General features: G+C 41.3%; 1 protein-coding gene across 2 annotated transcripts in view; it reads left to right on the top strand.

Annotated features, from left to right (window-relative positions):
- Nucleotides 1-27,710, top strand: part of Nell1 (neural EGFL like 1) — an 839,269-nt gene that overhangs the window by 523,926 nt on the left and 287,633 nt on the right. For both annotated transcript variants that reach the window (XM_052761990.1, XM_052761989.1), the window contains exon 14: nt 9,833-9,955. In XM_052761990.1, coding sequence (XP_052617950.1) covers nt 9,833-9,955 — 123 coding nt within the window. The remainder of the gene's footprint in view (nt 1-9,832; nt 9,956-27,710) is intronic.

Below are 27,710 nucleotides of genomic sequence, written 5' to 3'. Positions count from 1 at the left end.
TTGGGTATGGTTGAAGGATTCAGCAGGAATGAAGGGGTGTACTGAGAAGGGTGGCCCCAGTGACAGCATGTTCTGAAGCCCTCACAAGCCTTTAATTTCTATTTCCCTTTCATCTGGCATTTCACAAGTCCTGAGCTCCAGAACTTCTGGGTACCGCCATGATCACCCATGAAGGAGGAAGAAAGTAGTTTCTGCACCATCACTTTTATTTTGTAGAAAGAGAAAGAACATCCATTCAGGCAGAATCCCTGAAGTCGAAACAAACGTTTGTGATAAAGGGAAAACATTAACCCAGCATTATTTTTCTTGCCATGTTTTATTTTTAGAGTTTCTCTAGGTAGCAGTGGAACCAAAGACAAAAATCAGAAGCCGCTGTCTTCACAGCAGACAGATAAAAAGGCTCAGGGAAAGGGTCACTTTGGGGATGCGCATGTGACCATTAAAAGAAACCAAAGTCAAACAAACAGCTTTGTGGCTTTCTTTTATGTTAGCTGTGAATATCCCTGTTGGGCTGGGTGTTTTCAGTGAAACCCCAAAGCACAGGCACAGATATCAGTTATTCATCTCATAGTTTAATGGTGCATTTCTAAATTATCCCTGTGGTCCAGTGACTAATGGTTCCTGAATCTCTATCACTCGGCTAGGAAGCTGCTTAGCACTTTTTATGTTTTTATTTGTTTATTTTACTTTAAAACAATATATTGTGATCATGTTCTTTCTCCTTCCCCAGTCCCTCCCAGACATTCTGGCCCCTTCCTACCCACCTAGCTTCAAGTTCTTTATCTTAATCAAAATCTAAGCCAAGACCAAAACAAAACAAAACAAAAACATAGATTCTTTTTTGTGTTGGTGAAATACTCCTGAAAATGAGGCTTGCCCTGGAGAGTGGTTGATAGACCAAATGACATTCCGATAGAGAAAACTAGTTTTCCCTCTCCTAGGAGCTATGGCTTGTGAATAGCTCTTGGCTAGGAGAGGCTCTCTCTGTCTACTTTCCCTTCCTTCCCCATGCTGGGATTGTGTCTGGCTTGTGCTTCTGTGGGTTTTGGGCATGCTGTTACAAACTATTTGAGTTCTTATGTGCAACAGCCCTGTTGTATCTGGAATACGTTTTCTTTTTGTCCTCTCTGCTAATTCTCCCAACATCTCTCTGAACTGATCTTATTGCTCACATTTTGGGGCAACAACAAAAGGATTCGAAGACATTAAGCATGCTTTTGAAGACCACAAAGTGAGTGGATTATATATAAAGATAGATTTGAAGTGCAGGTCATTTGATTTTCCAGAATTTCAGGAGGTCTAGAAATTAAGGAAACAAAAATAATTAGTAAAACATTCCTGGAATTATTGGGGTTGGCTTCATGGGAAAAATAACCAAATACTTAATACTGGTGGTGGTAGTAATGCTGTTGATTGATGATGGTGATGCTGATAATAGTGATGGTGATGGTGATGGTGGCAGTGGTGGTGATGGAGAGGGTAACAGTGGTAATAAGGATTTTGGTGGTGATGGTGATAGTGTGATGGTAGTGGTGGTAATGGTGGTGCTGTAGTAAGGATGCTGGGGTGACAGAATGATCGTAACAGTGATGATGATGTTAATGGTAATGATGATAATGGGGAGACTAATGATGGTGGCAGTGTTGATGGACTCTATCCATCCAACAAAGAAGCATCTACTTTGTTCCATCAACAATGCCACATACATAATAGAGTTTATTTCCACGAGTAGTCATTATGTAAATGTCTCTTGAACATCTGCTTTGTGGGATAATCTGTTTGGACGTGAGGAAATGAAGACTAAGGCTTTCTCTTGGTACTGACTATATTTTACATGCAAACAGAAGCACCATTTGTTAAAGCTCCTGTAAGAGGCAACTTGGATATCCCCATCTACCTTTGCCAGTCTCCAAAGCTTTGCCTTTTCACAGGGAATCTTGGATATGTCTGAAATTAATTTTGTTCTTCTAAGTTCCACTAGCACCCCAAACTCTGTTATTTAGCAATAAAATATACATGTTGGTTGTAAAAAATTCCAAAACTTGAAGTGAATAAGAAATAGTACAAGTGTCTTTCATTTATCCTCTGCCCAGCTAAATAGCAAATCACTGTTAATGGTTTAGCACAGAATGTTATAGGCTTTCTCTATATATGCACGAGTATCATATGTAAGTGTAGCTACTGCATATAATTTTTCATACTTATTACATAATGCCATAAATCTAAATCAAAAGCACAAGATTAAGTTTTACTTTCCATTTTTCTTCTTCCTGCTTTAGAGGAATTAGGAAAGGAGAGAGCCAGTATCCTTATTCGCTGTTTCCACTGTCTCTAGTGCCTCTTAATGCCATATCTGTCCTGGCTGCTACCCTACTCAAAGCTGTTAGGACAGACTCTTGATTGGGAGACCAGTTCTACCAATGCACAGTTAAACTGCCTCCAAGAGGCCTCCTCTCCTAGGGGGAGGCAAGACGGATGTTTGTGGAGTTGGAGGTGGTTTAAACTAAAGCAATTTGTCTCAGGACAGGGAAGGTACAGACTTGAAGGGTCTTATGCTGGTGTGTGCCCCAAGAATGAAGACTGGTGCCCCATGGAGAATTGACATAGATTTTAGTACCTGACCTCAGCAGGGAACCAGCAGGGTTTTAGACCCCAAGACCCCTTTCTGGCAAGGCTAATATCCCCTGTGAGGTGTGGATGACTGTCCCAAAAACTTTTGCCTGTGATTCCTGGAGCTGTGGTGGGACCCTGCTGGGTAAAAGGCACCCAGTAAGGAACGTGATTTAATCTTCCATCCTAGCACACAGTGATCCTAGAGCTGCTTCTATTTTGACATAGAAAAAACGCTACTTGAAGTAAAAAAAAAAACTGAGTTGTGTTATAAATAACCTACATCCTTAAGCCCCAATCATCGCGTTTCAGAATTTGTATTTAGAAAACTAGGGAATGTCTTTTAATTGAAGTGTTTGTTTTGTACATAACACATCTCCTATGTTACTATGAAATAAATAGTGTTTTCAACTAGAGAAGAACAGAATATACATGGGTCATTAGCAAGATAATCAACATAAAGAATTCCCATTCTCTGAAGTCCATTTCATTCAATTCTAAACCCCGTGAGATTTTACATTCCAGTGAGGGCATGGACAGAACATCTAATGTGGTAATTTTAATACGTTTAATGATAGTTTGTACAGCATGGCACTCACTTCTTTAAAAATTATTGTATTTCATGTATATTGTGTGTGAGAGAAGTATGTGTGCACCAGCATGTGTGGAGGTCAGATGTCAAACTACGGGAATCTGTTCTCTCCTTTTACCACGTGAGTCTCAGAGATCAAAATGGAGACATCACGTATGATGGCAAGTGCTGAGGCATCTTGCCAGAGGTACAGAACCATGTCCATGACCTAATTTTATGTTTCCATCACCTCAAAGAGAAAACCTCATGTCCATCAATAGTCATTCCCCATCCACCTGAAATTTGTCATGAGTAACCATTAATCCACTTTATCTAATTTGGATATTTTCTATAAATTGAAACCCTTAACATATGTTCCTTTATGATTGGCTCTTTTCACGTCACATAAGGGTTTTGAAATTCATGATTTATGTCGTGTTATCTATCAGCACTTCATTTTGAATCATTGCTGGATGATTACTTCACATTTCCTTTAGACATTCATCAGTTGACCATCACTTCACCTTTCAGGTGTTACGAACACTGGGATATAAGTCTCTGTGTGAACATAGGTTTTCTGTTCCTTTTGGGTAGGTACATTGCTCTGATAAGCTATGCCTCATAGTTGTTTGAGAAACTGCCAAATTTCCAAAGTGGCTGAAATGTTTATATACCTACTAGTGATGTACAACTGATTCAATTTCTTTACCCAATTTGCCAATTTATTATTTTCTGTTTTTGCAATCATGGTTATTCTAGTGAGTTTGAGTTTGAGGAAATTTTAGTTTTAGAATTTCTTAATATATACACATTTCTTCATGTATTTTTTTGATATCTGTATATCTTCTTTGAGGAAATCTCTATTGAACATTTTTGTCCCTTTTTACAATGGGATTAATGTTTTAGTATTAAGTTCTAAAAGTTCTTTACATAATCTAGATCCAAAGTTTTTTTTTTTTTTTTTTTTGAGAATAGAAGACAACTTTATGGGGTCTACTTTTGTCCATCTTCATATGGTGATTCCAATGAGGCCACAGCTTTGCACAACACAGACATTTCAAACAGCTGTCTCATTGATGCTCAGATAAGATTAGTTGTAACATTAAATCAGTAAAATATTGTTTTTGGCCTTGTAAACTTGTTTTCATTGATATATAATGGAAAATAGGAGAAAATGAATAGTAAGTCCTATTTGTGAATGAAAATGACATACTGTTATCATCTTTGTTTTTGTTTTTATTGTATGTGGAATGATTTAGTTAATTCTGAGGATCAAACATTTGTTCATAGCAATTTCTCAGAACAACAAATGAATGTCAGAGAATAGTTTCTGTGAGTAAAGATGGTTGTTGCTAATCCTGATGTCCTGAGTTCAATCTCTAGGAAACCCATATCACACCTACAAATTTTTCTCTTATTTCTACACTTGTGGTATGGCATATACCAGCACATACATAAGTAATTTTAAAACCCAAACAAGTGCCATTGAGGTTACTGACAACCAAATGATTTCCTGGCTTTCATCTATAGAACCTGCATGGGATAAGGAGATACAGACACATATAAGTTGTCCTCTCACTGCCACATACACGTCATAGCAAAAGGATATACACGCAAACATAGTACAAACATTTTTAAATTGATGAAATCAAAAAAGGAAATTAACCTAATTATTGAGAACATATGAAATGACTTTCTAGTTTAAATTATTATTGTAGAATTTCAAGAAGTACTATGGTTCATCAAAACATTAGTGATTCCATTCTATATCTTATTTAACATTTAATTCTCTGATTTAAATATATGTCATTTTAAAAACAAATCTCAGTTGGGCTTAGTAATTCCAGCATTTGGAAGATAGAAGCATGCCACTCTCTCTTAGTTTGAGGTCAGCTTGGTCCACAGAGTAAACTCCAGGACAGTAAGGGATATGCAGAGATATCATGTCTCCAAAAAATTCCAAAAAGAAGAAGTAATCTCAATTTATGGATTTTATCCTAATATAATCTGAATGGTAGATCCAAACTTTTTAATAGATTTATGGCTGGAAAATACTGCATTTCAATTTGTGGATCACGTCCTCAGCAGCATCGGCATGCTATTCCTTCTTAGCCAGTCACTGTAAGAAACAAATGCAGCACAACACCATGCTAATGTCAGCTCGCTTCATCGTTTAGCTTTTCTCCTCTCCATCTCACACACCAGCTCAATAACACTTTCTTGTCCTAATTCTCCTTGACCTCTCTGCAGCTTCTAAGTTCCCTCCCTCCCCTCCCACCCTTCCTCCTTCCTTCCTTCTTTTTACAAACGAGTATTTGTATTAGCACTTAAATTTGAGAAGCTCTGCCAGAGGCAGATAATGAAAAAAAGAAAGATATAATTTCTATCCTCAAGAGATGTGTGCTCCAGTAGAGAAGAATGACATCCATCATCGATTAATGAATGTAGAAATGTACGTGTGGCTAGCCCATGAAGGTGGTGACTTGGAAATGTTACAGGGCAAATGGCTCCAGCCCAGGAAATCCAGTTTTCTTCCATCGATGAGTTGAAGGTTTAGTTGAGATCTCCAGGACAAGAAAATGCTGTTGAGGTGGAAGAGGAAAGTGCATATGGACAGGGAGGAGCTAGGATCTTTTGAAAGAGGAGACAAAGCAGTTCTGGTGCTGTGCTGGATGGTTTTTAAAAATTGTTTACTTAAGAACAGTGAGGAGGGTTTTTGTTTCTGTTTTTGTTTTTATTTTTTAATCAGGAATGGCAGGATAATCAAATTCTATTTCCCAAAAGATTTCAAAACATGCCGTGTGAAGAATGACTCCGAGAGAGAAAGCAGTGTGGGGAGCAGGGCTTTGGGGACTGTGCAGCTGAGGCTTAAGTGAGAGGTGTGGTGGTGTGTGAGCAGCACGGTAGTGGGAATGATACAGGGACGCTATCTTGGGGGCTCCCAGAAAGGGAGATCTGCGTGACTCAGGGGTGGATTGATTATAAAGCAGTAAGATAAAAAGAGGCATCAAAAACTAGTAATGACTCCCTGGCTGTTTTCTTCTTCTGTTGCAGCACAGTGAGCACTTCGTTGAGTCTTCCAGCCTGTGAATGCTAAAGGAGAGAGAACACTTTTATTAATTTTTAACTACTGTCTGGCAAGAGTGCAAATGTAGTAGAAGCACCATGAACGACAGTAGTGGCCGTCAAGGAACCCACTCTTGCAGCACTCACTGGCAGCAACATGCTGTGTTTCACCTTCGTTAACCAGCTGAGCTTTTGCCACAATCCGGGGAGAGAGGTCCCGATGAGTCGCATTTTACTATTAGTAAATCAGACACATAGAAATTGTAGAAATAACTTACTACAGTGCACATGGCTGGAAACTATCAAACCCAGACCTTCAGCCTGGGGCATCTGGTTCTGGATTCTCTTTTCTCCACCCTATATCTTGTTACTTCTCATGAGTCCTTACGTATCTGCTACCTTTGACGTTGCTTACAGCATCTGGCAAAGAATTTGATATTTTTCAAAGGCAATCATGTGTTGCTTGTACCTCTCTGTCAGACAGATTTTGAAAAATCTAGTCATTTTGTAGACTTGAGCAAGACTACAGATAATGAGATATGGGAGCTTCACAGCCCTCATCCTTTGGATAGAGCTTGACTCTCAGGAAGTGTTAGATCTCCCAGAGTTCAGGGGGAGTAGAGAAGATGTGTTTGTTTCATCTTCGGCAAGATGAGGCCACTTCCACTTGTCATGGTTTGGCTCTGGTCATAGGCTGGTGGCTTCCAATCACTGCTTGGTGCTGGGATGGTTCACCTGGTATGAAGATTCTCAAATCTGAGACCCTCACTCACCCATATTATGATGCTAGGCAGGTTGTTTAATGTCTTTTTCTTCATTTCCTTATTATAAAATGGGAAAATGTCTCAGGGTGGTGGGGTGAATTCAATGGCAGAACACCTGTAAAATGCAGTCCATATATAGCACTCTCTCGGTTCAATACCATTATCTAAAATGCTGATAGGTAAAGCGAGGACTTCAAAATGTCCCCCGAATATGATAGGACTTCCTTATTAGCATAATAAGTTAATTAGCATTGATGGCAAAAACATGAAAGTATCATAAGGCAGTAGTGCATGGTTGTTTCCACAGTAGGATAAGATAAACTACACACTAAGATGGGTGACATTCACGTGGTCCAGAGAACAGATATAGAAATGATATTTTTTGGGGAAAAATGTGGGTTTGAAGTGGTATTTAAAGCTAGACAGGGCTATATTTATTACAACCATGTGGAGGAGGAATATTTTGAGTTAGAAAAACAATATGAAAAACCTAAATAGGACAGGAATGAAGTTCTATTGCTGGGACAGCAATGGCCATGTCTCATTGCATAAGAGAATTGTCCTCCAGGATACTGAGTGACAAGAGCAGGTAGTCAAGGCTGGACCTGACTTTGGAATGTTTGGTAACCCCCAATGTTGTTCTTTTGTTTTGAGTATTCTTTGTAGGCAACTCTGGCTGAGGCCATCACCACTCTTGAAGACAAGTTTATATGTTCTTGCAATAAGCATTTTCTCTCCTGTGGAAGCAATGACTTCTCTGGCATGAATTCTCATTCCAGGCTGTGGGTGCTCCTCTTAGCTTGACCACACATGCTGGTTTGTCCAAATCATTCAGAATTATGCCATTGTCACGACACCATTATTAACAGAGCATCCTTTGCTTTAGGTATGTCCCAATGGTCGCATGAAATATGATCACCTACTTAAAACTCTTTCACTTCTCTCCTGTGTTCTTTTTAGGGGTACTTTGGTGTCTGATCACCATAAAGCATTCATATGAGCAGAGGTTGTGTCTACTCATCTTAATATTACCAGTTAGATCCTAGTAATTGCTTACGAAATGAATTATATGGGAAATTGTAAATCCTAGAGTCTTTACCTTAGTGTTCCTAGTGTCATGAAGTATTGTGCCTGCACATCCTAGATACTTGGTAGTGTATACACGGAATTGGACATCTGTAGGCTTATTCTATTCTGAAGCACGCTAGAGATGGCTTTTGCAAAGGCTAGCAGTCTGTTCTTATAAATCTTGCCCTCTTTTCTTGCCGCTTGCTAGCCTACACACATTTCTCTCTGACATTTCTGATTGGTCTTTAAGCCTCAAGAAACAGTCTATTTGGAAAATCTGAGCTATCCAAAAAGCCGGACACATTTCTATATGTACCCTAGTTTTTGTGAGATTTAACCTTTCTCACGGTGAAGGCCTTGTTAAAAATTAAAAATGACAAAGGAAGACATTTCAGTTGATCACTATATCAGTTTAATACTTCACTTAACAAACTGTATTGCATTTTTATTTTTGCTCCAATTAGTGCTATTCTTTGGACTTTCTAGCTGGAGCTTCCACTCTTGATCACAGCCTTTTGTAATTTAAATAGCTTCACTTGACTTTTCTTCTTGCAATGTTTAAGAAGCTACTGATGATAGCAGGTTTTGAGAGAAATAAAGGACATGCATTTTCCATATTGTTTATTTATAGAGTAGTCATTTGCATAAGTACACCTCTAGGGTATGTGAGGGAGGGTAGTTACTTACGAGAGCTGGTCTCAAACCTGGACATTTTCAGTGTACACTGTGGTGCAGCCCAGTCTCCTCCTGGGTTGCTTTACCCCGGGTGCTTCAGTATCCATATAAGGCATCTATACACAGTCCATAGGCTAGTTCTGGGCCTATGGCAATGAGTTGTTTGGAGAATTAGCTAGTGAAAGGCCTCAGGAGAGCCCTGAATGCCATCCCCTCTCCGACACCATAGGCCCTGTGCTAGCCTTTGGAAGTACTTGTTGGTAAATGCTCTTTGGCAGGCTGTCTTAGCTTGGCTTTCCTCTTTGGAATTTAGTGTCTTTGTATAGACAAGACTGTGTCTCAAAAGAAAATAAAGGGAAGCAAAGAAGAAAGGTGAGGGGAAGGAAGGAGGGGGATGGGAGGTGTGGGAAGACAATGACTACTACACACAATGGTTTTTCTGTGCCTGGCATTTTCTGTCCTTGATGCACTTGAAATTTTTGTAACTCTGAAAATTGGTTAGTATTATCCCATTTTGGGTACGAAGCCATTAGAGTTGTCAACAAATTTATGTTGTCACACAGTTACCACACTCTAAAATAAGGCACTGGTTTTTCAGAAGTGTCTATGCTGCACTGCCCCTGGATGCACTTAACAATCTCCAAAGAGATCTTCGGTTGCCATGATCTGTGTCAAGGAGTGCTATTGGAGCCCAGCAGTGCATGTCCGGTCTGTTTAGAGTCATGAGATATACATGAGAGTTGGTCACAAAGGAAATTCACCAGTATGGATTTCCTCAGCACCGTCATTGAGGGTCATCCTCTAAGACTTAAATATGAACACATGATGGGTTCCCTATCTCCACTAGGACAAAGACAGTAGATCCAAAGAGGAAGTTCTTCTGTTTCCCAGGCTTGCCTCAAACTTACATCCTCTTGTATTAGGCCCCCTTCCAAGTACTGGGATCAAGGGCATGATTCACTATGCTTGGCGAGTCACTGCCATTCTTGTCGGTGACTTGTAGCACACATCTCCAGCCAGTCCAGCTGTTCCCACTCTTGTAAAGATACATCTCCTCTCCTTCTCTCCCACCCTGCAGAACATGACGATTGTGGCAGTGGACAGCACAACTGTGACAAGAATGCCATCTGTACCAACACAGTCCAGGGACACAGCTGTACCTGCCAGCCGGGCTACGTGGGAAATGGCACCATCTGCAGAGGTAGGCTTGCCGCTTTGTACTTGTGCTTGTGGAAAGTCCTGCTGTCACTGTGGTAGCTGAACACAGCTGGTTCCTGCTCTTGGTCTACCTGCTGGCCAGGACATTGTGTGTGGAAGAAAAGCCTTAGCAGATTTGGGGCTGTTTGCACAGCGTGGTGCAGTTCCATATCTGAATGGAGTCCTCTAGTTTTGTCTTACAGAGCAGGTTGGAACTTGTGAGGAAAGATCCAATTCTGGTATAAATTTGGGTCCATGTGAGCTGTGCTCAGAGGGCAAGTATGCGCAATCCTGCTCACATTTATAAAGACTGTCTCCTTGACTGAGAAACTTTACACTTAGAAATGCTGGTTAGAGCTCAGCCAGTGTTCTGGGTTTATGTTAATTCATGGTCCTCTTCACGTCCTTCCTTCAGTCTTTTGTTTGTTTGTTTGTTTTTCGAGACAGGGTATGTCTGTGTAACAGTCCTGGCTGACCTGGAACTTGCTTTGTAGACCAGGCTGGCCTTGAACTCACAGAGATCTGCCTGCCCCTGCCTCCCGAGTGCTGGGATCAAAGGCGTGCACCACCACCGCCCAGCCCTTCCTTCAGTCTTATAAGAATGGGGAGCCTCACTCCTGCTTCCTCCCAGCTGGTCACCCACTAGCCACACTCTTTCTCTACACAAGCACATTGATTCCTCCCAGTCCTCGGATACTGACATCCTCTCAGTCTTCATGGGTGGTCACTTCCTTTATGTCTCTACTCTGATGTCCACATATCATAGAAGCATCATGAGGTATCATCATGAGGTGTCTATCAACAGTGGACCCTCAGTGTTCCGAAGCCCAAACCTTGCTCATCTGCTTCTCATAAGCAGCCTGAATGGACACTACATGTTACACATTCGTGTTTGTCTCCTGTTTTTTGCCTTTTCATGAAGGTGGAAGGCCTGGGTAGCACGCACATGGCCCTATCCCCACAACTTAATGTCTAGGAAAAGAATATGCCTGGCATACTATAGCTGTTCATTAACTATGTGATAACCAGCCCAATCAATCAAAGAGGAAAGAGACACAACTTCCCTCCTTCTCTCTCCTTCCCCTCCTACATCTCCTTCTTTCCCAACTGGAAATTAAAAATTAAAAAAAAAGAAATCAGGAAGGAAAGACAGTTAGAATCACAATATGTAACTTTTAAAATACCATTTTTTGATAAACAGACTAAAGCACTTTAAACCAAGCAGTATGTGTTGCTAAATATCGCGGCATTTAGGGTTAAATGGACAGAATGCTTGCAAGACAGTTCCAAATGAGATTAGCATAGCCTGACCCGAGGGTTAAGGTTCCGAGTGGGAGCGTGTTTATCTGCTTTGCCAGCCCAGCATTAGTGCTGAAATGGAAATCAGGCTTTAACTAAGCAGTTGTCAATATGTAGCTGATAGACTAAGCCTCCTTCCTTATCTGTCATTAGCGGGATAAAATCTAGTGATCCTGGAAGCATTCTTGTCTCAGTGGCTGATAATATTGGCATTTATTTTGTAAATACACAGGGAGTGGGAATTCTATGTCTGGACACCAAAAAGCAGAGGTAAGACAGGGCCCCAGAGGACTCATCATTTAAAAATGGAAAAAGATTTGAACCAATGCTTCCAATCCAAGTAATACAGTTTACAAAGCCACACTGGTTCATACAAAAGAGGCTTATAAGAATTATGAAAATATTGAGCCTTGTACTAAGCTGGGGTACGCTTTAGGATTCCTTTGGTTGCAAGCAGCAGGAAGCAAGCATGAGCACTGGCTGTGATTTGCAGGACCCCGAGACAAATGAAAATGTGGGCTCCATTTACAAAAGCAGGCAAAGCTTGCTCCTTAAGGCAGTCAAGTATTTATTCTCATTTGTGCTGGGAATTAACTGTTCAGTGGTGTTTCCTTGGGCATGGAGACAGGCTCTGTATGACTTCTGACCCACAGGGTATCTGTGGGTCTTTCCTGCAGTATGACATCCTCATATGGATATGGCCTCCACATCCTGACCTTGCTTAGGGCAGAGAACTTAAATCAAGCATCTCCCCTTCTCCAGATTCCATATACTAAATCCACAGCAGACAGGGCACTCACGGATATGATGATCTCTGAGGCAATTCCCTGGATATCTGCATCGTGTACCAGGTCCTTGACACCCAGCATCCAGGAGGGCACTGTCATTCTGGATGATGTGCTATTCTGGAAATAGCACAATATATGTGCTCAACCCCAACCCTTTCAGTGTCTGCTAGTAGAGCCTTTAAGCTACTTTGGTAGGATAAAGAGAGAGAGAAGCATCCAGGGGAACTGTACTTAGACTAAAGCTCTAGATTTCAAGGGCATCCAACCCAGCCTCTTGTCTTATCCAAGAGCTGGTGAGTAAGGGAGATGATACACAAACATGTTGGGTGTATGTGGCCTGGCTCGTTCTTCACCTCTGCACTACGGATCAGGGTGCCCAGGAGAATACTCATTCAGGATCTTACTGAGCCCTGCTTAGGACAAATCCATGTGTGTGAGGTTATTAAGAACTTCGCAGTGGTCATTAGACAGTGTCAAATCCTGAGTGTGGAGTCCATCTAGGTGTTGCATTCTTGTGAAGTTGGTCTTACATGCTGTGATCAAGACTTAACTAAAGGAATAAAGCTTTCCCGGGACTGTCACAGGATCTAAGGGCAGAAAGGAGCCTGGGATTGGGGATAACTGCTCTGAGGGATACTGTGCTAGAAACACATGTCCTGCGGCTTCCCTTGTGGGTAGGTTCAGGATTCTGTCTCTTTGTCTCAGAGGCTGGGGGTGATCAGGTAACTTGGTGTGGTCATTCTCTTCAAGCTGACTCAGGGCAGATCTGTCATAAAAACTGTTTATTCGTTGATTAATTCTGAAGAACTATTGTGGTGTGAGAAGAGCCTGGACATGGTAGATTCCCACACTTGGTATGAACTGTTGTGGTGTGAGGAGAGCCTGGACATGGTAGGTTCCCACACTTAGTATGAACTGTTGTGGTGTGAGGAGAGCCTGGACATGGTAGGTTCCCACACTTAGTACCAACTGAAAAGAAAGTAAAGAAAACAAGCACAGGAAAGCTGAAATGCCATCAGGAGGCTTCCTCTCCTTCCTCGGGGCAGGAGGAAAGCCTAGATGGGTGATCCAGTGGACACACAGGTCCCTAGCAGAGGTGAGAAAGGCACTGGGAGGCATAGGTCCAATATATCCATATCCTGTCTCTTAACTCACCTGCAGTCAGGCAAGACTGTGAGGCTGAGTCAGGAGGCCAGGTGGGATTGCTCAGGGGAGAATGTCAAATGGAGTGTGAGCACCCTCTCCTGAGTGCCGCTCTCCTGCTGATGATCACTAAGATGTTTGTCTCTGTGCTCTCACTGGTGTTCTGATATATTAGATATGTCCGGAGTCTTTTACAAAATGTGTAATTATGCACCTGGAACTCAGAGCTAAGGAGCTAAGTGCAGACTACTGTTACCCCTCTCCATCCCGACAGTCACTCTGAAGAATGCTCGAGAGCTGGTGGGAGGCACTTGCTCCGACTTTCCCAGCATGTCAGGAGCTGATAGATTGTGACACCCTTGTGATATCTTCTAATGGCCTTCTTTTGTCTATAGAAGTGAATTAATTAATCCTCCCCTTCCTGGGGTTTATTTTCAAGTATGTCAGGGGACACTTTTATGATCCTGTAACATGTGGAGATGTAGTCTTCTCTAGTTTCTTTTCAAGTTCTGGGTGCCCATCCTGATGCCTTAGGCTGGGTGATCATCCTTTTCTGTGTCTCAAGAAGCTCTCTGAACACGACTACCTCAACTTGTGCCACCGCTGGTTTGTTTACTCAACCGTTCCTGCACACACCTGCAGCAATGCTTAGCAAAAGGGCAGTGAGCTATAATCCTGGGAAGTTTCCTCCCAAGGGAACATTAGGCAAATAGGCTTTCTAATGGAATATGCACTTAGGTATCTAGAAGATTTTTATAAGAAAGCAAGCCTGTCTGGAGTCATAAGAATGAGGGGTCACCCAAGCTTTTCCCCATCTGAGAAGTCACTGATTCCTGAAATAGATATGCAAACCAACCCTGTGTGAAGCCTGGGCTGCTAATGGGTGTCTGGCTTCAAAGAAAAGCACTAGTTGGGTTCACTGTATAAATTTTTGGCACATAAGCAAGTCTTCCTTCTAAAGCTTCTAAAAATCCAGTAGTTCTTGGAGGTGATGAATTATGAGCACTTTGCAGGGAGTACTTGCATAGAAGAGCTACTTCCTAGACACATCTATTTGATAGCAAGCTGGGTACACTGTATGCCAGGAAGCCAGAAACAGAAGCCAGGGAAGGTCTGGCCCAGAAAGAGTAATGTGACAGCTCTACCAACAATGCCACTGAAATCTTGAATTAGAGGATATCCTAAGGACAGCAGACATCTTGCAGGTGCAGAGACGATTTCAGCAGCTCACCAGCAGTGTGAGAGGTAGGGGGAGGGAGAGTGGGAGCAGAATAGTAAGTTGTTATACCAAGCTATCACTGGAAATAATAAAATTGATGAACTGCCAGGCTGTGAATCAGAGAAGATGAAATTTGAAGATTTTGAAGCAAATAGCAAGGGAAATGTGAAGCCTTTGGCAAAGGTGCGCACAGCACTCTAGACAGAGTTCTGAAACGTGGTTAATGTAATGAGGAAGAACTCAGGAAGGCTTCATTTTGAAATTCTGCTGTTAGGTTTGCAGAGGGAATGCCGGGAAGAATGGTGAAGAAAAAGATTGACTGATAAGATAAGAGGGCTTGACCCAGCTAGAGACCAGCCCATTTATAAAATTGTATCCATACCATAAACAGATAAGGAAGCTATGTACATCTCTACTTATAGAGCAATTTCCTAACTGCTCAGAAAGGATTTTGAAAATTTATCCAACCTCAGACTGGTTTATATGGGCAGAAAACAAGTAGATTAGGGTTAGCCAAGGATCAGACTCAGTCAGTGAGGATGAACTCTTGAAGCAAACATGGAGTATTATGGTGATATTTTATTTGTATTAAAATGTTATTTGTATGTCAATAAATAAAGTTGCCCAGGGGTCAGAGCTATTAGCAAGCCATAGGAAAGCCAGCTAGCTCAGTCGGTAGAGCATGAGACTCTTTATCTCAGGGTCATGGGTTCGTGCCCCACATTGGGTGCCAAATGTAGATGTAACCAACTGTCTTATTAAATAAGATACACAGAACCAATGCAAAGAAAAAAGCCAAGAGGTCAGAGCTAAGAGCTAAAACTTTACCCTTCCTCCTGCAGTGGTCCTACCTCTCCAAAAGAGAGCTACTTTCTGTGTTAAAGTCTTTATAAAGACTTTCGGTTCTGCCTTCTCATTGGTTGTAAACCCAACCACATGACCGCCTCGTCACTGCCTTTCTGTATAGACCTCCAGGTCTTCTATGGCTGGTATTGAGATTAAAGGCATGTGTCTCCAATGCTTGCTGTATCCCTGAACACATAGAGATCTACCTAGCTCTGCCTATCAAGTGCTGGGATTACAAGTGCGTGCCACCACCGCTTGGCTTTCCTATGGCTTGCTAATAGCTCTGACCCCTGGGCAACTTTATTTATTAACAAAAGTTTTCTCTTTTAAATTATTTATTTTTGTATATGTGTGTGTGCCCACTTATCTGTATGAACACCCATTATGCAGGTACCTGCAGAAGTCAGAGGGAGCATCAGATTTCCTGTAACTTGGGTTACAGGTGGTTAAAGCCATTGATAGAGGTGCTGGGAACTGAACCCAGGTCCAAGGCATGAGTACAAGTGCTTTCTAATGCTGAGTCACTCCTCCACCCCCATGTTTATATTAGTAACAAGAAGGACCACCTGAAATCTTCTATGTATGGAGGTTAATATAAAGGATTCCCTTCCATTAGTGTTTAAGAATCTCCTTAGTTGAATATGGATTTCTTGAGCCAAATTAGGTTACTGTGAGGAATGTGACTCTCAAAAAATTTAGGACTATTAAGAAGTTTGACTATAAATCATTTGCAAAAAGACAAAACTGATACAAATGTGAATGAAGAAGACTCCAGCTCAACTAAGCTCAGCTAATCAGAGAACATGCACAACACAGATATGGGTTTGAAAATAGAGAAATTACTTGTCAAAAACATGCAGAGCCAAAACATGCTTAAGTACTCATAGACCTGAGAAGTAGCTTTCAGAACATTAAATTTCTATCCAGCCATTAATCTATCTCCATTTTTCTTCCTAAAAACCTGTTTCCTATTAAAGGAAGTTGCAGCTGAAGTTTTCCTGTGTCCTACCCAGTCTGCAGCTGCTCAGACCCAAGTAAACACACAGAAGCTTATATTAGTTAAAACTGCTTAGCCATTAGCTCAGGCTTACTACTGACTAGCTCTTACACTTAAACTCAGCCCATTTCTGTTAATGTATATGTTGCCACGTGTTCCGTGGCTTTACCTGTGTGTCATTACATACTGCTCCCTGGATGGCGGGTTGGCATCTCCTAACTCAGCCTTCCTCTTCCCAGAATTCTCCTTGTCTGCTTATCCCATGTATACTTCCTGCCTGGCTACTGGCCAATCAGCATTTTATCTATCAACCAATCAGAGCAACACATATTCACAGCATACAAAATAACATTCCACAGCACTTCCCCTTTTCTGTCTAATCAAAAAGGAAGGTTTTAACTTTAACATAGTAAAATTATATATAATAGAACAGTTATCAAGCAAGAATTACAGTTTCAATATCTACTCTATTTGTATTTGGCAAAATTAAAGAAAATATTCTATCTATCCTATATTTGTGAGTCCAAAGTTTCACATCTAATTTATCTTTTGTCATAACCAAGGAAAATTATAGCTATCTAGTCTTCAACTACATCAAAGACACCACCAGGATATAATATTACCTAAGTAAACAGGAAATGCATTGTAAGCAATTTCCAAAAATCTAGAATGACAGAGACACCTGGCTACCCAGACAGTTACCTAAAGTTCTTTTGCAATGTTGGTGCATCCATTCTTCAGCCTACAGGCCTAGAGTCTCTCAGTCACTTCTCTCTGTGTCCTTTTAGAATGTCTGGCAGTTTCTTCTGTGAAACAATAACCTGAAGGACCATTTTGCCTTGCTTTGGCAAATTCAGTGATCACCTTCCTATGAGTCCTGCATGTTCAGTTTATATAACATCCTGTCAAGCAGTCCAGGCAAGAGCAATTTCTTGCCCAAATGGCAATTTTGTGCCAAGAAGAAGACAAATTCCATATAAAGTGTCTTCAACACCCATCTTTCTCTTTGAAGTAAATCAGTACTGCCAGGATTAGATGTGTCTCACTGTCCAGAAAAGTCTAAGTTTTTGGTTTTTTTTTTTTTTTTTTTTTGAGACAGGGTTTCTCTGTGTAGCTTTGTGCCTCTCCTGGAACTCACTTGGTAGCCCAGGCTGGCCTCGAACTCACAGAGATCCACCTGGCTCTGCCTCCCGAGTGCTGGGATTAAAGGCGTGCGCCACCACCGCCCGGCTGCGCCACCACCGCCCGGCAAGTCTAAGTTTTTAAAACATTTTAAATGCCGTACTCTGTAGGTCTTTGAAGTCTTTGAAGATTACCTACCTAACTGAAATAAATCTATGTATACCTAGAAAACTTAACTAACATGAATATAAGTTTGATTTTATGGATGACTAATTATTAATCTATATTTCTTAATTATACCTTACAATTTCAATGAGCTGCATAAACATACCTTAAACAAGAGGCATACAGTATAACAAAATTAACTTTAAATTTGTAATAAACTAAAATATATAGCAATTTAAAACATTTTATGCAAGCTGTTGTTTTTTAAAAGTAGATTCAATAATCTACCATTTCATTCTATTATATCCATAATATCCCCTTTTTTCTTTAGAAATATATTGACTATGACCAATAACAATTTGTAACCAAGAACCTAAACAAAGACAAACATCCATAATCCAGTTTTTAGGAATGTGGGTGTAGTTTTCTAGACTACTTCCTGCTGATAGGGGACACTGGTAGTCTTATGGGGATCCTAAGAAAATTAAGAATTATGTCAAGTCCTGACTGGAGTAGTCTGTGATGCTGTATTCTCTGAGCCAGTTGCCTTGAAGCTGTTCTGGATATTGGATCATCTGGAGACCTCTCAGAGGGTCTTCCTTGATCAAACCATATTAGCCTGGAAGCAACCCACAGGTTCTCATCTTCTGTGGAAACAAAAGCAGAACCTCTTCTCCAAAGCAACATATCCTTAGACATAAACTTTGAAGTCCAGATACCTTTAAAATATACATATTGATTTAACTCAGCAGCTTTTACAATCAAATATCTTTTTGCAGTTAAAAATCCTGAAGACAATGTAATCTAGACTCTGTGTGATTTCCTTCTTTACATGGCTTATTTTTATATTACTTTTACTTTCTCTTTAAAGACTTTATATTTTAAAACTTACTATTTCTTTATATAACAGTCTATATTCCTCTTCCTCTCTTTTCCAAGCCTACATATATTTTTATACACATTGTAAACCATTTAGAGGTTTATTTCATCCGAATCTGTTTTGTTGTGAATCTATTGCTTTAAATTGCAGAGTGGTTAGAACAGAAGCAGCAGCCTTGGCTGCTGACTCCTCCCACCTCAGCTTTCCAACATGGCAGAATTACATTTACTGCCAGCTCTGGGGGAACCATGCTCATCCCTAACTCTGTGAAGCAGTGGGTCTATGCTTTCACCCAGAAGCATGTAGCCCCAAACCTCCTCCTCCTCCTCCTCCTCCTCCTCCTCCTCCTCCTCCTCCTCCTTCTTTACTAGCAAAAGCTAAATCCAGCGTGTCTCACACTCTGTCATGCTGCATTCAATCCCATATGCTATGAACCCGCCACACTGTAGCCGAGTCTGCATGCCAAGGTGTCTCTGTACCTTGGTGTCTATATATCTTAATCAGTGTGAGACATGAAGTAGAAATCTGTTTTGGGTTTCTGTTATTGTATGTTTAGAAGCCCTTTTTAAACTCTTTTAGACCTTACGGAAATTTAAGAGCTCCACATTGGCCGCCAAATATAGATGAATTTCTAAATGGTCTTATTAAATAAAAAACACAGAGCCAAATAATAGGGGTGAAAGCCTTAGAGATCAGGGAAATAGGAAAAGCCACCAGCCAACCTTACCTCACCAACTATGTAGCTTCCAAATGTGAGCTACTTCCTGTCTTACTCATGCCTTTGTATGCCTTGCTTTTCTGCCCTCTCATTGACTCTTAGCTCAGCTACCTCAATTCCTTGCCACTTCCTGTCTTTACAGACCTCTAGGTCTCTATGATTGGTACTGGGATTAAAGGCATATGTCACTACACTTGGCTCTGTTCCCTAGTATGGCCTTGAACACACAGAGACCCTGACTGCTAAGTGATAGAATTAAGGGCGTGTGCTGCCTGACTTTGTTTACTTAAAATGGTTTTGGTGGGAGGAAAAGCCCCCTCCTAGGTCTAGAATGAAATAGAAAGCCAAAATGTAACCACTCCCCTTCTTTCTTAAGATTATAGAATTCCAAAGAAAATTCAGCCTTTTTCCTCTGATCTCCAGGCAAGCTTTATTTATCAAAGCACAAATAAAATATCACCACATTTCAGCACAAATAAAATATCACCACAGGAAGCCTAAATGCTAACATGACCCCTTTCCCTGTGAAACGTAGCCTCTTTGGACATTTTGAGCCTCATCTCCCAGTGCATAATCTTTCCCTCTTAAACATCAAATGCCACAGAATTTGGTATTTAGGAGTTAGTGTGGAAATTTTCCATGGATCATTTTCATATAGCAATTGTCTGTTAGTAACCACACCACAGAAATAAAAATAGAAATAGGAGATGGAATTGTATCTCAATGTAGCTAGAGTTTTCCTGCCTGGCCCACAGTCAGGACAAATCTCTGTCACCTGCCAGTCCTACAGCCGCTCAGACCCAACCAAGTAAACCCAGAGACTTATATTGCTTACAAACTGTATGGCCGTGGCAGGCTTCTTGCTAATTTTCTTACAGCTTAAATTAATCCATTTCCATTAATCTATACCTTGCCACATGGCTCATGGCTTACCGGCATCTTCACATGCTGTTTGTCATGGTGGCAGCTGACAGTGTCTCTCTGACTCAGCCTTCCACTTCCCAGCTTTATTCTCCTTGTCCCGCCTACACTTCCTGCCTGGCCACTGGCCAATCAGTGATTTATTTATTGACCAATCAGCAACACATTTGACATACAGAACATCCCACAGCACTTCCCCCTTTTTTTTCAAAAAGGAAGGTTTTAACCTTAACAAAGTAAAATTACATATAATTTGGGAATTTGGGCGTAGCTTCTCTTACTACTTCCTGCTGGAGGGGGGCGCTGTATCTTATGGGGACACAAAGAAAATTTTAGGATTATGGAATAGTCCATGAGCCTGTATTGTCTGAGCCAGTTGCCTTCAAACCATTCTGGATGTTGGATCATCTGGACCATGGTGTCATCAGAGACCTTTCAGGGGGTCTTGGCTGGTCAAACCTGATGTATCTTAATCTGGAACAAATCCATAGCCTTTGGCTTTCTGTGGGAACAAAAGCAGAGTCTCCTTTTCAAAGCAACATATCCTTATATCCAAATTTTGAAGTCAAGGTACCTTTAAAATATACATTTTGGCATAACTCAACAGCTTTTACAATCAAATGTTTTTCTGCAGTTAAAAATCCTAAAGACAACACAATCCAGATTCTCTGTGTGATATTCATCTTTACATGGCTTATTTTTTATATTAATTTTACTGTCTCTTTAAAGACTTTATTTTTTAAAACTATGTATTTGTTTATATAACTGTATATATCACCTTTTTTGTCTCTTTCAAGCCTATGTATTTTTTACACACACTGTAAACTACTACATCTGAATCTGTCTTATTGTGACTGTATTGCTTTAAACTGCAGCAGCTGTGGCTGCTGGCTCCGCCCACCTCAGCTTCCTAACATGGCAGTGGTTTACCACCAGCTCTGGGAGCTATCATGGGTCTATGCTTTTAGCCAAGCAGCGTGTAGCCCAGAAACATCTTTTTTTTTGTTTTGTACTAGCAAAGTCTAAATCCACCATGCATCTTAATGTGCCACTTGCAGAGGCCTTATTCCCGCCATACTGCAGGGCCAGCACAAACACCAGGAACCCGCCATAGTAGCTCAAACCGGCAGGCTGCCGCTAACTTGAAAGAGACAACTAGGAACTGTTTTTAGCTCCGTTTTAGAATCTTTTTTCTCAGGTTTTAGGTGGAAACTCTTGCCACCACATTGGACGCCATTTGTAACTAGAGTTTTCCTGCCTGGCCCACAGTCAGGACAAATCTCTCTCACCTGCCTGTCCCACAGCCGCTCAGACCCAACCAAGTAAACACAGAGACTTATATTGCTTACAAACTGTATGGCCGTGGCAGGCTTCTTGCTAACTTTTCTTACAGCTTAAATTAATCCATTTCCATTAATCTATACCTTGCCACGTGGCTCGTGGCTTACCGGCATCTTCACATGCTGTTTGTCATGGTGGCGGCTGGCAGTGTCTCTCTGACTCAGCCTTCCACTTCCCAGCTTTATTCTCCTTGTCCCGCCTATACTTCCTGCCTGGCCACTGGCCAATCAGTGATTTATTTATTGACCAATCAGCAACACATTTGACATACAGAACATCCCACAGCATCTCAACATTGTACAACCCAAACAGATTCTTTGCTTCATCCTCTAAGTCTGTCCCCAACAAGGCAATAGAGTCATCCCTCACCAGATTGCTTAGAACAGAGACCTAAATGTTATCTTTGGTTTCTGGTTTTCATGTTTTATACCACCCTATCAACAAATCTGTCATGTGTCCTTTATCCACAATACAGTAATTTCTTACTGCTGAACACCTCTGCCATAGCTTAAGCCATAATCATCTCTCCACTGGTGTACGTACTAGAAAAAAATTACAGCTAGAACTTTGAAAACTATAGACGTGATTGCAAGGATCATATACAGTAACTTCTATTTTTCTCACAGATTGAATAGTGGAGAGTTAGGGTTGACACTGAAATCACCGAGAAGAGAGAGGCGTTTCAACAAAGGAGCAGCCACAGCAGTGAGGGCCAGGCCAGGGAAGGGCAGAATTAGCTTTGGTGGGAGGAAAAGTCCCCTCCTAGGTCTAGAAAGAAATAGAAAGCCAAAATGTAACCACTCCCCTTCTTTCTTAAGATTATAGAATTCCAAAGAAAATACAGCCTTTGCTGGCGGGGACAGGATAAGACTAAGCACTCCGCTAAGATGGGAAACAGTGCTGTTGTGTGAGACCTGGCTCCCATGTGGCTCAGTGTGGCGAGCCCACACCAGAGACTTCATCAGGCTTTCTCCGTAGATGCTCCTTCACAAGGCAGTGTGTGCTGCTTCTTGTGGAGACCATGAAAGTAGAAGTAGCCATTCTCTGACTGCTCCTTCTTGAAGACTGGGATGGTGTGAGAGGCGCCTCTGTCTCTGCTCGCACCTACACTCCTGCTCTTGGTGGAAGTGACTGTAGCAAGCAGTATTGGAGCAAGTTAAAACCGGTTTTGCAAACATCCTATGAGACAAATGCTTACCAGCAAGTACTCTTACCAAATTTATCAGCAAGTAACTGTTATGGTCCTGAACAGGGAAGTATTTGTATAAAACTGATTTAACTCTGAGAGAAGGAAAAGCCTCTAAGTCTGGAGAAGGTTACTATGCTTAATATTTCAGTAATACATCCTTTGAAAATGTATCTGGAACTAGAAAATAGAACCAATTTTCTTGTACTTGGTTACTGAGAGACATTTATGCCTGTAAGTTTGATAAAGGGCTGTGGGCCCCTGGAAGTTCTACTGCCTTTCCAAAACAAGAAGGAGGGCTTTGACAGAAGAGGGAAACAGAAGCAGACTTCAGAGACAAAAGCCTACTGCACTGGCTGTGTTCCTGGGCTCGTTGACATGATCTTGCAGTCTTATCTGGGCCTTTGCTATTTCTTTCCTTCCGATGCATTTCCAATGGGCAAAGAGTCTCTTGGATACACTTAAAGCACAGTTCGTCACCTAGCGATGTCAGTACTTACCATTGCACTCCAGGAGACGGTAACTGAGTCCCCCGAGGCTAAAAGGAAACATGCTAAGCTGGCTTGAATCTCAGAGGGTGTGGAAATAAGACTCATTGACAAGTGCTGATTCTTTCCAGAGCTGAGGTTGCACTTTGGTGAATTTCACAGGTGTTTGTACTCCAGTTGTCACGGCATAAATAACTCACAAGATTAGCAGAGCAGTATAAATACCCATCAGTCCATTTTGTTTTAAACCAGGCAACTAAGCATTGACTTTCCACTGAGCTGTCAGGGCAGGGGTGCCTTTCTGTCCTAAGTAACAATTTCCAGTGGACTAAAAGACTTTCCTGAGGCAGCATTACTAAGAAACGCCTTAATCTCTAGCCCCAGTGCTGCATTGTGAACTGTGTTAGGGAACAATGGTTGGCAAAATATTCAAATTACTCAGTGACTGGAGCTGGGGGGATCACTCAGTGGTTAAGAGCATCTACTATTGCTTTTGCAGAGGACCTGAGTTCAGTTCCTAGCACCGGCATTAAGTGGCTCATAATCATCTGTAACTCTAGCTTCAGGATATCTGCTGTCTTCTTCTGAACGCCACAATACCCACACTCACATGCACATACTCAATTTCCCACACTTATGCATATAATAATTAAAAACAATAAAAAAGTTTTAGAGAAGCAGCCAGGGTTGGATGCCAATGTAGAACAGCAGTCATCAATGTATCTTTGTTGGGTCAGGTTGTGTACAGAGACTGAAAACACTGCTTTGTGTTTGCCATGTTTAAGGCAAGATTATCTTAAAAAGATCTGTTACTCCCCCCTTTTGGTGTGTGTGTGTGTGTGTGTGTGTGTGTGTGTGTGTGTGTGTGTTGGAGACAGGATCTTTCTACAGAGCCCTAGCTGTCCTGGAACTTTCTGTGTAGATATCAGGCTGACCTTGCACTCACAGAATCCCTTTGCCTCTGCCTGTGCTGAGTGCTGGGGTTAAAGGCATGCACCACCACACCTGGGCTGATCTATTAGCTTTTATTGACTGCACAAATAGCTATGTCCTCCCCTACTTCATAGGCACCTACTCTGCTCTAATGCTAGATATGGCATGGACATGAATAGGGTTCTAGCACATTCAGTGTGAGGCAGCCAGACAGATGCTACCTTCCGGTCTGGCTCATAAACCACCTCAGCATGACCTGCTGCTGCCTATCTGCTGCTGGAGATGCTGAAAACTACATACAAGTCAGCTCCTTTGGGAAGACACTCAAGACACTCGGCAGCCACAGTGGTGAACAATGGCAACCACAAGAACAGGTAACCGGGCATCTGTTAGTGCTCTAACCATCATTTCTTTACTGGATGCAGGCAGATGCACACATGCTGTCCTACCTAACGCTATTTCATGTTGGAGCTGAGAGTTAAATGGTCAGGAGTCTGCCCGCATCTTACACTTCTTCCTTATTATCTTAGCTGCTGCTTTTGAGCATGTTCTCTCTGCAGGCAGCAAAGCATGGTCATAGAATTATTATTAATGTATCTCTTACATTCTAAGAGACTAAAACTTTTTCAGGGCCTCAAAGACTGCTATCCTATTGTGTACTCAGCTCTTTGCTTAACTTGCCTTTTGGAGAACAATGTGACAGTCAGCCTTCCTTGCTTTGATCTCCCATGTTTCAGCTTTTACAACCTAAGCTAATGCACAAATTTAATCTTAAGTCATGTGTTTTTTTTCCCTGCCCCTGTCCCATAAGTAATGCATGTGTGTTTGTGTATTGGGTAAATAAATGCTTGAAAGAGCAAATTTGTTAAAAGCAATCTTACAAAACAAATATCCACATTAACACTGGAAGTAGCACCTAGATATTGCTTGATAGCTTCTGGTTGCTTGTTATCTGGGTCAGGTGGGGTCAGTTGGAGTCAGTAACTTAATCCCTTGTGAAACTTGATTAAAGATTTCTATAAAGTATCGCTGCCCCATATGATGCTTTCTGTGCTGTCCAATGAAAGAAAGAGCAGAGTCCTTTGTTGGAGCAGATTGATGAGACAGTATTCAGGCAGGCACAGACTCAGAATCACACAACAGACAAAGTACAGATAGGCCAGAACACACAAGCTATAGAAAGATTGAAGACACGGAGAGAAATCAAATCTGAGTTCGTTCTTGGTGACACTCCTCTCAGGAAGAAGTCTGTGATTTGCCTTAATATGACACACGACACATATTGGTGACGCTGCTTTTATCACTAATTCATTTAACCGAATGCAGTACTGTAGCTAAAGTTTTCCTGCCTGACCCACAGTCAGGACAAATCTCTCTCACCTGCCAGTCCCACAGCCATCAGACCCAACCAAGTAAACACAGAGACTTATACTGGTTACAAACTGTATGGCCGTGGCAGGCTTCTTGCTAACTGTTCTTATAGCTTAAATTAATCCATTTTTATTAATCTATACCTTGCCACGTGGCTTGTGGCTTACCGGCATCTTCACATGCTGTTTCTCATCATGGCGGCTGGCAGTGTCTCTCTGACTCAGCCTTCCACTTTCCAGCTCTATTCTCCTCCTTGTCCCGCCTATACTTCCTGCCTGGCCACGGGCCAATCAGTGATTTATTCATTGACCAATCAGCAACACATTTGACATACAGACCATCCCACAGCACAGCACAGTACAGATTAAGAAATATTTACAAATAGTATGCAATTTGTAATTGCAAACATAATGTTGGAGTCCTGCTCACTGCTCTCCTTCTTCGGTAGAATGTTAATGGGAAGGATAATTAAGACTCGCCATTCCCCCTTGCAGTGTGCATGTGTCTGCCTTCAAGTTTCTGCTTCATTTAATCTCAAACATGTTCATGCATTTCTTTATTTCAACTCAGAGCATGTTCTGTTTGCTTTCTGGAATATAGTTAGCTATGTTCACGGCAGCATTCTCCAGGCCTTGGTAACTGTCACTTACTACGTCATTCTGAAAATGTAGACATCTTCCAACTCAACCAACTGACTTGAGTATCTGCTTCTGATGTGTCTATCTAATCTTCTCATTTAAAGAGAGTTGTTGCTTTCTAGGGCATGTGAGTTGTACTTTGACTTCTGAAAATAGACCAATTGATGTATTCTTATTTCCTCACTTATTAGTAGATAGGATGATGTTTTTGAATTTCTTTTCATTGTCAGATCCTATGTGAAACAGTGTTAGGCAAAGCAGAATGAGTATCTGTATGTATCTAGTAAGGGAATGATGGTTAGAGCTCTAACAGATTCCCAGTTACCTGCTCTTGTGGTTGCCATTGTTCACCACTGTGGCTGCCTAGTGTCTTCCTAAGGGAGCTCACCTGTCTGTAGTTTTCAGCATCCACAGCTCTCCAGCAGCAAATAGACAGCAGCAGGTCATGCCCAGGTGGTTTATGGGTCAGACCTGAAGGTAGCAGCTGTCTTTGGCTCACATTCAATTTGATAGAACCCTATCCATGCCATATCTAGCGTAGAGCAGAGTGTCTGTGCGCCTGTGAAGAAGGGGGAGGACACAGCTATTTGTGGGCATGAGTAGTTTCTGCTGAGCACTCCTGTCAGTGAAATTTATGTGAGTAAAAGCACAAAATTGGCTAGTGTGAATTTCTGAAACCATTCAACCTGGCATATTGTGATGATCATTTGCAGATCCTCAAATAAGAAAGACTGGCATATCCAGGGCTTGACGATTGCTCTCGTTGGGTGACCCACATCACCATTACTTCTATCAGGCTTCAATCAAATTAATGCAGTTCAGTTTTTATCAAGCTCCCAATCTTCCAAGTTTTATAGTAAACTGAAAAAATATTCTTTGGGTCACTTGAAAGTAGTGTGAAGAACTCTGAATCATTAAACACCTCTTGAGTAGAACTGCAGGTGACAAAGAAGAGTCACCAGAGCCCTGCATGCTTCCAAGTTGTCTGTTACATAACTGATTGCCATTGGTTAATAGGGCGGCTCCTTTCCTGTGTTTCCTGACCATCTTTCCCTTGGTGAATCTGCCATTTTAAAACTTGTAATAAATAAGTGGTATGCTGGTTATTTTTCGTTGCATTCTTGGACAACCCAACTCATTTGTGTTGAACACATGTTTATTTTATTTTAATCAATTATTATTGTTAATTATTTGACCACTGGAGAATGACTCTATCTAGACAAATTTATGTCCAGTTCATGACCTCTTGTGTTCTGGGACTATAGGTATGTGTGCCCTATATCTGGTAACATCAGTTTTTAATGTGACAGTTTTAAAGCTCCTGGGCAGGAATATAACAAAAGAAACAAGAACTTGTTAAGATATACTTTAACTACACTTTTTGATTTTGGAACAACACAGACTTTTTTTGTAAGAACATTAAAATTTGATAAGATAGATACTTTGCTTAATTATCAGATAAACATGAAGAAATTATCACTCTCCAAAAGTTAGGGTAGTTTTGCAGATATGAAGTGGTGAGGTAGGAAGATGGTTTGGATTCAGTCTCCTAGATAGTTTCAATCTAGACAGTTTTAGAGCACAATTCCATTGTTCTAGAGTTGTAAAAACATTAAACCCCGATACCTTCCAAAATTTTTATTTTATTAGTTTTAAAATAATATGTATGTATATGTGTTTGGGTATGGGTGTGTGCATATGAGG

The sequence above is a fragment of the Peromyscus californicus genome, unplaced genomic scaffold, assembly GCF_007827085.1.
Source record: "Peromyscus californicus insignis strain IS unplaced genomic scaffold, ASM782708v3 Scaffold_4__1_contigs__length_199733344, whole genome shotgun sequence".
In the NCBI taxonomy this organism is placed as follows: Eukaryota; Metazoa; Chordata; class Mammalia; order Rodentia; family Cricetidae; genus Peromyscus; species Peromyscus californicus.
This window is presented reverse-complemented; position numbering and strand designations above follow the sequence as displayed.